Here is a 12,476-nt window from a genome sequence, read left to right on the forward strand (position 1 = left end):
TTCTAAAAGTGTATTTATTTAAAAATTTTTTGGCTATACTGGTTCTTTGTTGCTGCATGTGGGCTTAGTTCCTCCGTGTCATGTGGGATCTTAGTTCCCTGATCAGTGATCAACCCACATTCCCTGCACTGAAGGGCAAGTTCTTAACCACTGTACCACAAGGGAAGTCCCTGGGTGTAGTTTTAATTTATATTTACTGTCTCATCATGAACGAGATGAGTAATTTTTTGCATATTTACAACGCATTTCTATTTCCTTTTCAGTGAATCATATTTTAGTAGCTTTTGCCCAGTTTTCTGCTTTGGTCTTTTTTTTTTTTATCAAATTGTGAGAGTTCTTCAAGTATCGTTTTGAAATGGAAGGCAACATTTCCCCCCATTTGGCTGTTTGTCTTTTGCCTTAACTAAGAAGTTGATTTGGCCCAAGGAGAAGAACTTTAATTTCAAAGATTTCTAAGTGTTCGTGTACTCAAAGCCACAAGAGCCACAAGACTCTTATTCAGAAAGACACAGAAATCAGCCAGCTTCCTAATAAGCACTGCTGCGCCAGTGGACAACATCTGCAGATCAGAGGAGGAAAAAAGGGGAACAGAAGTTGCTCTGTGGTGTGGCCAGAGTCCTCCGTGTGGAGGCCAGGAAAACGGGCACACAGGGCCTCTTTGGGAACATGCTGTTGTTCAGTCACTCACTTATGTCCGACTCTTTGTGACCCCATGGACTGCAGCACACCAGGCTTCCCTGTCTATCATCAACTCCTGGAGTTTGCTCAAACTCACGTCCATTGAGTGGGTGATGCCACCCAACCATGTTATCCTCTGTTGCCCCTTTCTCCTCCTGCCGGAAATCTTTCCCAGCATCAGGGTCTTTTCCAATGAGTTGGTTCTTCCCATCAGGTGGCCAAAGTATTGGAACTTCAGCTTCAGCATCAGTCCTTCCAATGAATATTCAGGGTTGATTTCCTCTAGGATTGACTGGTTTGATCTCCTTGCACACATTTCTCTCCCCTAAAATGGATTTAGGCACACATCCCAACCCAAGGCTTCTTCCCCCGGGGGGCAGAAGGGCACCAGGAGGAGGGGTCGTGCTTCCCTCTCCTTGTGGAGGGTGTCAGAGAGTTTGCAAAGCCTTTTTCAGACAGTCTGCAGCTCCTGGAGTGATTCTAGACCCAACACTGTTTCAGGAAATGTCTGCGCTGGGGCAAAGGGGAGAGTGGGGCACTGATACTATCTTCCCGGGTGAGGTGGAGGCTGGGCAGCTTGCCTAGGTCCCCAGGGCTGAAGCCAATTGCCACGTGCAGGGCCCAGGACAGTGCTAGAGCAGGTCCCAGGATGGGCCTTGGATTTGGTTAACGTTCTGCCCAAGCGAGCTCGGGCCTTGGGTTTGGAATGGAAGGACCAACAGTCTCATCCGAGCGAGAAGTTTCTGGGGTCTGCCCTGGGCTCTATCTTGTCTTCCCATTCTTCGGTCCGGTCTTACCAAACACAGATCTAAGCATCTCTGGAAGCTATGCTATGACCTGTGCTCAACCAGCGGGCTCTGCGCTCCATTCGTTCTAGACACCCCTGTCTTATGTCCTCACCTAGACACCGGACCCAGGCGTCAGGCCAGAGGGTTAGATGACTGAGTACAGGGGTGGGCAGAGCGCTTTGGGAGCAGGCGGATTGCCACAGGTCCTGTCAGCAATAGCATGTGGAGACAGGGTCAGTAGGGCCAGCAAAACCAGCAGAGTACGAGGGCAAGGGGCCGGGAAGTTCACCAAAGCAGAGGCCAGGGCCGGGTGATGCACGGAGGGATGAAAAGCTGGACTTTTAGAGGGGTCATCACGTTAGGCCCAGTCCGGGGGTGGGATGGGAGTGGGAGGGCGGGGGCGGACCCAGCTGCACTTAAGTCCAGACTTTCCCGCCGTGGGGGAGAAGGGGCTTGTTGCAAGGTGCTCTGGCCTCTTTCGAGGATTCTGAAGGAATGAAGTCAAGCTCAATTTCCTCAGAAGTCAGGTAAACTGGGCCGGCCAGCGGTCCCGCCCAACACCGGCTTGGTCCTCAGGGGCACGGCCCCCGGTCCCCAGGGTTGCGGGCTGAGTCTTCCCGCCAGCCCCGCCTCCAACCCCCGGCAAGTGCCCCGGGCGGTCAGCGCCCAGGGTCCTTCTCGGCCTCCCCTCCGCCCCGCCCACATCGGATCCCCCCCGCTCCCCGGCTCTAGCCCCGCCCATAGCCCCGCCCCTCACCCCAGCCCCGCCCCATCCTTGCCCCGCCCTTCCGCCTCGCCCCCCTCGCCCCGCCCCTCGCCCCAGCTGCGCCCCATCCGTGTCCCGCTCTCCTGCCTTAGCCCCGCCCACAGCCTACCCACAACTCCGCTCGGCCCCCTCTTAGCCCCGCCCACACCCCTGCTTCTCGGCCGCGCGGGGGCGGGGCGGGGCGGCCCGGCGGCAGCGGCGGCGGCCTCGGCGGCGGGGGCGTGGCCGGCCTCACCCGGAATGAAAATAAACGGCGGCCGCAGCCGCATCCGGGCACTCGGCGGGTCGCGGCTGGAGCGGCTGTGGCGCAGGTGAGGAGTTGGCGGCCGAGCGTCTGGTCTTTGACCCGGGTGTCAGTGGAGCTGCCCGGCGCCCCAGATCCCCCTGGGCGTGACCCCGACGCCGACCCCGCCCGGGCAGCGGCGGGAGGTGGGCGTCCTGCGCGGAGGCTCGGCCGGGACCGGGGGCGGCGGGTCGGGGCTTCTGGACGCGCCGGGCCCTTCGCCCGGCCCTGGGTTTGCTCTGGACTGACGTGGGTGGTGGGTATTTAAAACCAAAGATTGAAATGTTTTTGGAGGGAGGCAGAGAAACATGTGTAGATGTTAAAATTACTCACTAGCCATACAAAAAGCTTGAGTCGTAACGTTGTTTTTCCAAATATGCCATTTGGGATTTATGTGCTATCAAAGACAGATTTTCTTTGCTGTTTAATGAGAAAACGCGGTTTATTTTCTCCAGCCGTGACGATCTGATTCTGTATGTTTCTCAACGTCTTCCCACACTCTATTTTTTAATAGAGGATTCTTGTAATAGTCTAAGAGAAAAAGTAGTGTATTTTGAATAAGTATGTGTGTGTTTGTATATGTTTGAAAACCTCTGGATAAAGGCAGCGTAGATCGATTTGTTTTAAAAATGAAAGTGAAATGTTACAGGAATGATTTATGCCCTTTCACTTTCGGTTTAGAGCAAGGGTATTAATGAATTTCTGCTTTTTGACGGGGGCTGTGACACCGAACATTGTGTGGCACGCCTGAAACTTTCAGTTTTCCAGTTAACATTGAAAACTGATTTATTAAACCATTTCCCCTTTTGATTTGAGTTAAAATACATATCTTCGTTTTTTTCTGTTGCCCATGAGTGAAGTTTTGTAAGTTTCAAGACAATGGTTTAATCTTTTTTTCAAACATTAAGTGGTGGACTAGAGACCCTTCTTGTTGTGTATTTGCTGGTGGGTGGAGTGTGAACTACACACTAGGTTTAGGAAATTCTTTGAGACTTCCGCTTGGTAGTTACTTGGATTACAGAGGGCTGTGCATTCAGCCTTCTAAAATAGCTTGGCTTCCCTGAATGGCCCTTGAAATGGTTACCACCCGCTCACAAGTGATACTTAATTGCGAATTTCTGAACATTTGTGAGCGGGACTTCCCCTGCGGTTCTGTGGTAAAGAATCTGCCTGCCGGTGCAGGAGGCGCAGGAGATGTGGGTTTGATCCCTGGGTCGGAAAGATCCCCTGAAGAAGGAAATGGCAACCCACTCCAGTATTCCTGCCTGGAAAATTACATGGACAGAGGGGCCTGGCAGACTACAGTCCAATTTTATGTGTGAGAAGCGGTTTATTAGTGCTTGAAAATCTGGGATTCTTTCTTAGGTTACCTGAATGCACACATCCCCCTCTTTGATGTGTTTTCTCCTTTTTCCCTTCTCCCCCCTATCCTGATTACCCTCTTTCTTGCCCCCAAATTGATATAAAGTGGATTTGAACTTTCTTTTTAAAGTACTTACTTACAGAATACACTTAAGTTGTCAAACTTGATTTAGAAATCAGGTGAATTGAGTTTTGAGGAGTGTGGCATACAGGCCCTGAATAGGAAAAAGAAAGTTGCTCATGTAGGTTATGTTAAATCTTACCTACTTTTCCACTCTCTGGAACACGTCTCTGTCCTTCAGGGGCTAACAACCTTTGACTTTGCTCACTGCTCGTGTGACTTGGCTGCACGGCCCCATCGGCTGTTTCGCTGTCTGGCAGCCTCGCCCACCTTTGAGGTGCTAGTGCTAGTGAAGGAGGCGGGAAAGACTCCGCTACTGTGTGAGCCCAGGATAGAGAAACAACAGGGACTTTGTGAGAGACGGTAGAATGCAGTGATCCAGTGTTGTGGGCACAGGTCCCAGGACTAGTTATGGTGCTGCCTAATCTTTCATCCTTGAGCGAGTCATTTTACAAACTTGGGCTGTGGTTTTTCATGTGTAGAATGATGACCAGCCAGTATTGATTTGAATAGGACGTGTAGATCTGCTTTTATGCTTCTATCAGAAAATATCATGCAAAACTTTTCTAGCACTGTAAACACTAAATTTTTAACTTAATTCTATTATTTTTAAATATATTTGTTTATTTTGGTGGGCCCAGGCCTTAGTTGTGGCATTCAGATACTTTGTGGGGCATGTGGGCTCTGGTTCCCTGACCAGGGATGGAACCCAGCCCCCCTGCATTGGAAGCACAGAGTCATAACTCTGGACCACCAGAAAAATCCCTAAATTTTCAATTGTAAAATTTCAGATATAGAAAATGTATATTATTGATAGTTCATGGTTCAAGCTAGCTTTTCTTCATATTTACCTGCCAGGGTGATTGCTCTTTTGTGTTAAAATAGCCAACATACAGAGCCACTGTATGTTGGTAAATTCTTTCCCACAGAGCCACTGTGTTGAGTTGTTTAAGTTTGCTACTGTAAGGATTTATCTTTCTTATTTTATCTTTCCCCTTAGAGAGTGATAGCAGGTTAAGAAATAGAAGGGGCTTCCCTGGTGGCTAAGTGATAAAGAATCTGCCTGCCAATGCAGGAGATGTGGGTTCAATCCCTGGGTCGAGAAGGTTCCCCTGGAGAAGGAAATGGCAACCCACTCCAGTGTTCTAGCTTGGGAAGTCCCACGGACAGAGGAGCCTGGTGGGCTCCTCTGTCCATGGAGTTGCAAAGGATTTGGAGATGACTTAGCCACTCCAGTACTCTTGCCTGGAAAAATCCCATGGACGGATGAGCCTGGTGGGCTGCGGTTTATGAGGTTGCTAAGAGTCGGACACGACTGAGCGACTTCACTTTCACTTTTCACTTTCATGCCTTGGAGAAGGAAATGGCAACCCACTCCAGTGTTCTTGCCTGGAGAATCCCAGGGACGGGGGAGCCTGGTGGACTGCCGTCTATGGGGTTGCACAGAGTCGGACACGACTGAAACGACTTAGCAGTCAGTAGCAGTAGCTATCTAAAACACACAACACACCCAAGAAATAGAAAAATTACTTAGTTACTACATATTAGCAACTTTGAAACATGTATTCTTATGTAACATATATAATTGGATATATGATACATATTTCAGTTTGCATGTAATATACATATCTTTTAGAGAAGTTTGGAGCTAGTTAAAACCTAGTCTAAAGTACTTTAAACTGGACAGGGAGGAATGGAGGAGACCTCTTGCTTACCCAACAGTGTGTTGGGTAACTTATGCGACACTTTGAAATGTAGTGCGGAGTATCATTGATATACTGTTTTGCTTTCAAGGATGGCACAAAAGAAATATCTCCAATCAAAATTGACCCAATTTTTAAGGGAAGACAAAATCCAACTTTGGAAACCTCCATATACAGATGAAAATAAAGAAGTTGGCTTGGCATTGAAGGTATTTCTCTTTTAAGATGTTGTTAATTAGCAGTGTTGTAAGTCTCCTTGGTAAGTAAGATTCTGAAGTCACCACAAATTGCCAGGCACAAACAGGTAGGCTTTCGGCATAACCAGAAACAATGGTGATAAACAGGTTTCCATATTTTACTAGCAGTTGGCAAGCTTATTTTTGTTTAAGAAGATTTTATTTATATGAGAATGTTTATCTGATGATTTTGGCATGTGCCATTTCTAATGCTTCACAGTGAAGCATTAGATAATACTGTAATACAATGTAATACAATGTAATACATGTAATAGAACTATTAATCTGGGTGTTCCTGCTGGGGGGTCAGTGCCAGAGGCAGAAGGTTCGTGTGTGGCGTGTTCCGGGCTGGTGTTCGGACCATTCTCTGCCCTCCTGGTTAGCGTGCTCAGCTGCAGAACACTGTTTCCCTCCCTAGCTTTGTTTACACTATTGACTATCTGTTCATTTTTCCAAATTACATTTTCCTAATAATTGTACCTCAGTTTTTTATGGTCTCATCAAAAACGGCCTCACTTTTCCTAAGTGAAATTTCTAGAAATTGAGGTTGGCTTGCCTTTCTAAGCTGAGAACATTATAATAATTTCTGAGCAAAATCTCACTGTGTTGGAATGTCCTAGAACATACTCCTCTTGTTTTCTCAGTCTGAGTGTATTGTGGTAAACAGTGTAACCTCTGTCAGGGAGTAAGGGTTGTCAGGAGGGCATCGCGTCATCCTGTGCCGTGACACAGTGATGCGCTTGGGAGGTGACTGCTGTGTCAGGGTCTTGGAGTTCTCTCTCTCCTGTTCCTTACAGGACTCCCGTTTTTTGTTTTTTGTTTTTCAGTTTTTGCAAACCTCTTTGCAGACCTTTTCTTCTGAATTTGCTTGTTACATACAATCTCTTGGCTTGGGAACTAGGTGGGGCTGTGACTTCTGTCCCCAGCTCCTGGCACAGAGCTCCTAACACCCTTGGAATTCCCGAGTGGTGAGGCTGATAAAAGGGGCAAGAGAAGAAGGGAAACCCATCAGCTGCTGCTGCAGTATGCTAATTTAGAAACAGCAGTGGTTTGGTACCAGGAGAGTCACCGTGGACGTAGCAAGAAGTGATTGGACTCTGGATATGTTTCCAAGGAGAGCCAGCAGGTTTTGCAGGCAGATTGGATGTGGAGAATGAGAGAGGGAAGAGGGTTGACTCACCCAGGTTGGGCCTGAGCTCCTGGTGGAGTACAATTGCCATAAACTGAAGTAGGACAGCCCAAAGGAGGTGGGGAGGAAGACCAAGCACTCATTTCAAGTCAGTCGCTCAGTTGTGTCCGACTCTTTGCAACCCCATGGACTGCAGCACACCAGGCTTCCCTGTCCATCACCAATGCCCAGAGCTTGCTCAAACTCCTGTCCATCGAGTCGGTGATGCCATCTGACCATCTCATCCTCTATCGTCCCCTTCTCCTCCCACCTTCGATCTTTCCCAGCATCAGGGTCTTTTCCAATGAGTCAGCTCTTCGAATCAGGCGGCCAGAGTATTGGAGTTTCAGCTTCAGCATCAGTCCTTCCAATGAATATTCAGGACTGATTTCCTTTAGAATTGACTGACTGGATCTCCTTGCAGTCCAAGGGACTCTCAAGAGTCTTCTCCAACACCACAGTTCAAAACCATCAATTCTTCAGCACTCAGCTTTCTTTCCAGCTCCCACATCCATACACGACTACTGGAAAAACCATAGCTTTGACTAGACGGACCTTTGTTGGCAAAGTAACGTCTTTGCTTTTTAATATGCTTTCTAGGTTGGTCATAAGGTTTCTTCCAAGGAGCAAGCGTCTTTTAATTTCATAGCTGCAATCACCATCTGCAATGATTTTGGAGCCCAAAACAGTAAAGTCTGTCACTGTTTCCACTGTTTCTCCATCTATTTGCCGTGAAGTGATGGGACCAGATGTCATGATCTTAGTTTTCTGAATGTTGAGTTTTAAGCCAGGTTTTTCACTCTCCTCTTTCACTTTCATCAAGAGGCTCTTTAGTTCTTCTTCACTTTCTGCCATAAGGATGATGTCATCTGCATATCTGAGGTAATTGCTATTTCTCCCAGCAGTCTTGATTCCAGCTTGTGCTTCATCCAGCCTGGCATTTTGCATGATATACTTTGCATACAAGTTAAATAAACAGGGTGACAATATACAGCCTTGATGTACTCCTTTCCCAATTTGGAACCAATCTGTTGTTCCATGTCCAGTTCTAACTGTTGCTTCTTGACCTGCATACAGATTTCTCAGGAGTCAGGTAAGGTGGTCTGATATTCCCATCTCTTTAAGAATTTTCCACAGTTTGTTATGGTCTGCGGGTCAAAGGCTTTGGCATAGTCAATAAAGCAAAAGTAGATGTTTTTCTGGAACTCTATTGCTTTTTTGATGGTACAGTAGGTGTTGGCATGTTGATCTCTGGTTCCTCTGGCTTTTCTAAATCCAGCTTGAACATCTGAGAGTTCTCGGTTCACATATTGCTAAAGCCTGGCTTGGAGAATTTTGAGCATTATGTTGCTAGTGTGTGAGATGAGTCCAATTGTGCGGTAGTTTGAACATTGTTTGGCATTGCCTTTCTTTGGAATTAGAATGAAAACTGACCTTTTCCAGTCCTGTGGCCACTGCTGAGTTTTCCAAATTTGCTGGCATATTGAATGCAGCAGTTTCACAGCATCATCTTTCAGGATTTGGAATAGCTCAACTGGAATTCCATCCCCTCCACTAGCTTTGTTTGTAGTGATGCTTCCTAAGGCCCACTTGACTTCACATTCCAGGATGTCTGGCTCTAGGTCAGTGATCACACTATTGTGGTTATCCAGGTCATGAAGATAATTTTTGTATAGCTCTTCTGTGTATTCTTGCCATCTCTTCTTAATACCTTCTGCTTCTGTTAGATCCGTACCATTTCTGTCTTTTATTGTGCCCATCTTTGCATGAAATGTTCTCTTGGTATCTCTTAAGTTTCTTGGAAGTGAAAGTGAAGTCGCTCAGTGGAGTCCGACTCTTTGCAAGCCCATGGACTATAGCTGCCATGCTCCTCTGTCCATGGGATTTTCCAGGCAAGAGTACTGGAGTGGGTTGCCATTTCCTTCTCCAGAGGATGTTCCCGACCCAGGGGTTAAACCTGGGTCCCCCATGTTGTAGGCAGATGCTTTACTGTCTGAGCCACCAGGGAATTAATTTTTTTGATGAGATCTCTATCCCATTCTATTGTTTTCCGCTATTTCTTTGCATTGATCACTGAGCAAGGCTTTCTTATCTCTCCTGGCTAGTCTTTAGAACTCTGCATTCAAATGGGTATATCTTTCCTTTTCTCCTTTGCCTTTCGCTTCTCTTCTTTTCACAGCTATTTGTAAGGCCTCCTCAGACAACCATTTTGCCTTTTTGCATTTGTTTTTCTTGGGGATGGTCTTGATCACTGCTTCCTGTCAGGCCCTCTATGTATCAGATCTGATCCCTTGAATCTGTGTGTCACTTCCACTGTATAACTGTAAGGGATTTGATTTAGATCATACCTGAATAGTCTGGTGGATTTCCCTACTTTCTTCAATTTCAGTCTGAATTTGGCAATAAGGAGTTCATGATCTGAGCCACAGTCAGCTCCCGGTCTTGTTTTTGCTAACTGTATAGAGCTTCTCCATCTTTGGCTGCAAAGAATATAATCAGTCTGATTTCGGTGTTGACCATCTGGTGATGTCCATGTGTAGAGTCTTCTCTTGTGTTGTTGGAAGAGGGTGTTTGCTATGACCAGTGTATTCTCTTGGCAAAACTCTGTTAGCCTTTGCCGTGCTTCATTCCGTATTCCAAAGCCAAATTTGCCTGTTACTCCAGGTATCTCTTGACTTCTACTTTTGCATTCCAGTCCCAAAAATGAAAAGGACATCTTTTTTGGGTGTTAGTTCTAAAAGGTCTTGTAGGTCTTCATAGAACCGTTCAACTTCAGCTTCTTCAGCGTTACTGGTTGGGGCATAGACTTGGATTACTGTGGTATTGAATGGTTTGCCTTGGAAATGAACAGAGATCATTCTTTTGTTTTTGAGATGGCATCCAAGTACTGCATTTCGGACTCTTGTTGACTATGATGGCTACTCCATTTCTTCTAAGGGATTCTTGCCCACAGTAGTAGATATAATGGTCATCTGAGTTAAATTCACCCATTCCCGTCCATCTTAGTTCACTGATTCCTAAAATGTCGACGTTCACTCTTGCCATCTCCTGTTCGACCACTTCCAATTTACCCTGATTCGTGGACCTAACATTCCAGGTTCCTATGCAGTATTGCTTTTTACAGCATCGGACTTTACTTCCATCACCAGACCAAGTGCTTAGTTTTGGGCAAAACAAGTCTGAGAGTTCAAGGTCGAGGTATCAGCCAGAGGTGTTCTGGAGCGAGTTGGTGGTGTAGAGGTGTGGCTTGAAGCGGTGAGCCTGGCTGACATCACTAAGCAAACAAGTAGAGGAAGGAAAGTTGTGTGAAGGCTGAGTCCTGGGTCACTTCAGTGTTTAGAGTTTGGAGAGATGACAGGAGCCAAGTGGAACGGGCAGCGAAGGAGCAGTCGAGGTGGAAGGAAGGAGGAGAGGGTGTAGAAACCAAATGAGGAGGCTGGAGAGTCCGCTGTGTCCACGGCTGCTGACAGGTCAAGTTCAGGTAATTGAGGAAGGGGCTTGGTGAGGTGGAGACACTGAACGATTTTGATAGGAACTTCAGAATGTCCGTGTGGAAGCCGACTGGCAGAGAGTAGAGATTTAGAGGGGTTGGAGATGTCAAATGTTGATTGCTCCTGTTCAGTTTTTTTTATTTTCTAATTTAGAAAAGGATTCACTGAAGGATTCCTTTAAATTTGCCTTTCCTCTCATATAAATATCTTTAACAGACCCTGACCACTTAAAGGCTGAGGGGTAAGGAAATGCTGACATGTGGGAGCCAGTGCACTTGAAGACAGCTCATAATTGAAAGCGAAATCTGTTTTATTAGGGCTATAATTAGCATCCTCGAGAAGGCCCTCTGTCCCACGGGAAAATTACCCCCGTTGAGTCAGGCAAGCACAGGTACCCTGGTGACCCGGCCTGTGCTCTCCTGCCCAGAGGGAACTCCCTGGTTGCTTAGCTGGGCTCCGATCAGAGGAGGGAGCCTGGGCTCTGAGGTCAAGGTGTGCAGGCGCAGCTCTGCTGCTGCCTGTGGGCCTCAGCGAGTTGCGGGAGATCTCTGGTCCCACTCTCATCACTTATGAAACGGGGGCCGTGGTACCTCCATGATTAGGTTGCTGTGAGTGTCTGAGAGAATATGTGTCCAGTACCTGGCTGATGTTTATTAGATGTAAGTACTGATGTTAATGGGCTTCTGTGGTATCTCAGCGGGCATAAAATCTGCCTGTAGTGCAGGAGACCTTGGTTCCATCCCTGGGTTTGGGAAGAAGATCCCCTGGAGGAGGGTACCACTCGAGTGTTCTTGCCTGGAGAATCCCTATGGACAGAGGAGCCTGGCGGGCTACAGTCATGAGGTCACAAGGAGTCTGAGCTCACGTGACTGAGCGACTAAGCACAGCACAAAGGTGCTGGGGGCTTTCAGGATGGGCTCCTTGCCTGCAGGACCAAACTGTTATCAGAAGCATGGAACTTTCAGCCCCACCCTGCTCCAGCCTCTGGGGAGGCCAGAGGGCACAGGAGATCCCACTGGTCAGCAGTGGTCAGTGATTCAGTCAGTCATGTCCGTATAATAGAGCCTCTGAAAACCCTGAAGTGACAGATCGTGGGCTTCCAGATGGGCAGATGCGTCCGTTGGCCAGAGAGGAGCACAGCACAGGCAGCAGAGTCCTCTGGTCCTGTCGGGACCCTTCCGGGCTCTGCCATGCGTGCACCTCCATCTGGGTGTCCATTCCTTCTCTTTATAATGAATTATAAAAATAAGGGGAGCATTTTCCTGAGTTCTGTGGTGTTTGTTCTAGCAAATTGCCAAACCTAAAGGGGCGGGGCTTGTAGGAGCCCTCAGCTGTGAGCCCAGTCAGACAGAAGTGTGGGCAACCTGGGGACCTGCTTACCTGCTGCCTGAAACGAGGGCAGGCCTGTGGGATTGAGCCCTTAGCCTGTGGCGTCTGCCTCTGATTCAGTAACTCCATCATTCGTGACAGAGTTGAATTGTAGGATATCCAGTTGGTGTCAGAATTGATTGGTGTCAGAAGGGGTAAAAAAAAACCTTCACAAGGTAATTATGTTTATGTTTTCTAGAGAATTATAGAAAGTTTTTTTGAAGTATTTTTATTGAAAAGGCTTCTGTGTTTTCCAGAGATTAAAAATAATGTATACTCTTGAAAAAAGCTGTATGTATATAATTAACTACAAAAATGATAGTGTGTTTTCAAAAATACATTATACATATCACCAATATTGGTGTTTTCTTCCAGTCATTTCCTATGTGATTGTATTATAAATAGGTTTATATGAATTTTTAAAAAAGATATTCTGATCTGCTTTGTAACTTTTATATATCAAGAACATCTCCCTTATTAGAAATACATACTTAGACCATCATCTAAGCTGA

The 12,476-nt window shown here is 46.9% G+C and overlaps 1 protein-coding gene across 2 annotated transcripts in view; it reads left to right on the forward strand.

The window, feature by feature from the left end:
• The first annotated feature begins 2,403 nt into the window (after nt 1-2,403).
• NUB1 (negative regulator of ubiquitin like proteins 1) overlaps nt 2,404-12,476 on the forward strand; it is a 36,884-nt gene continuing 26,811 nt past the window's right edge. The window contains exons 1-2 of one of the 2 annotated variants that reach the window (XM_019959351.2): nt 2,404-2,543; nt 5,793-5,910. In XM_019959351.2, coding sequence (XP_019814910.2) covers nt 2,473-2,543; nt 5,793-5,910 — 189 coding nt within the window. In that variant the 5' untranslated portion in view covers nt 2,404-2,472. Of the gene's footprint in view, nt 2,662-5,792; nt 5,911-12,476 lie in introns of both variants that reach the window. The other variant, XM_019959352.2, reaches the window with a different exon arrangement.

This window comes from Bos indicus, chromosome 4, assembly GCF_029378745.1.
Source record: "Bos indicus isolate NIAB-ARS_2022 breed Sahiwal x Tharparkar chromosome 4, NIAB-ARS_B.indTharparkar_mat_pri_1.0, whole genome shotgun sequence".
In the NCBI taxonomy this organism is placed as follows: Eukaryota; Metazoa; Chordata; class Mammalia; order Artiodactyla; family Bovidae; genus Bos; species Bos indicus.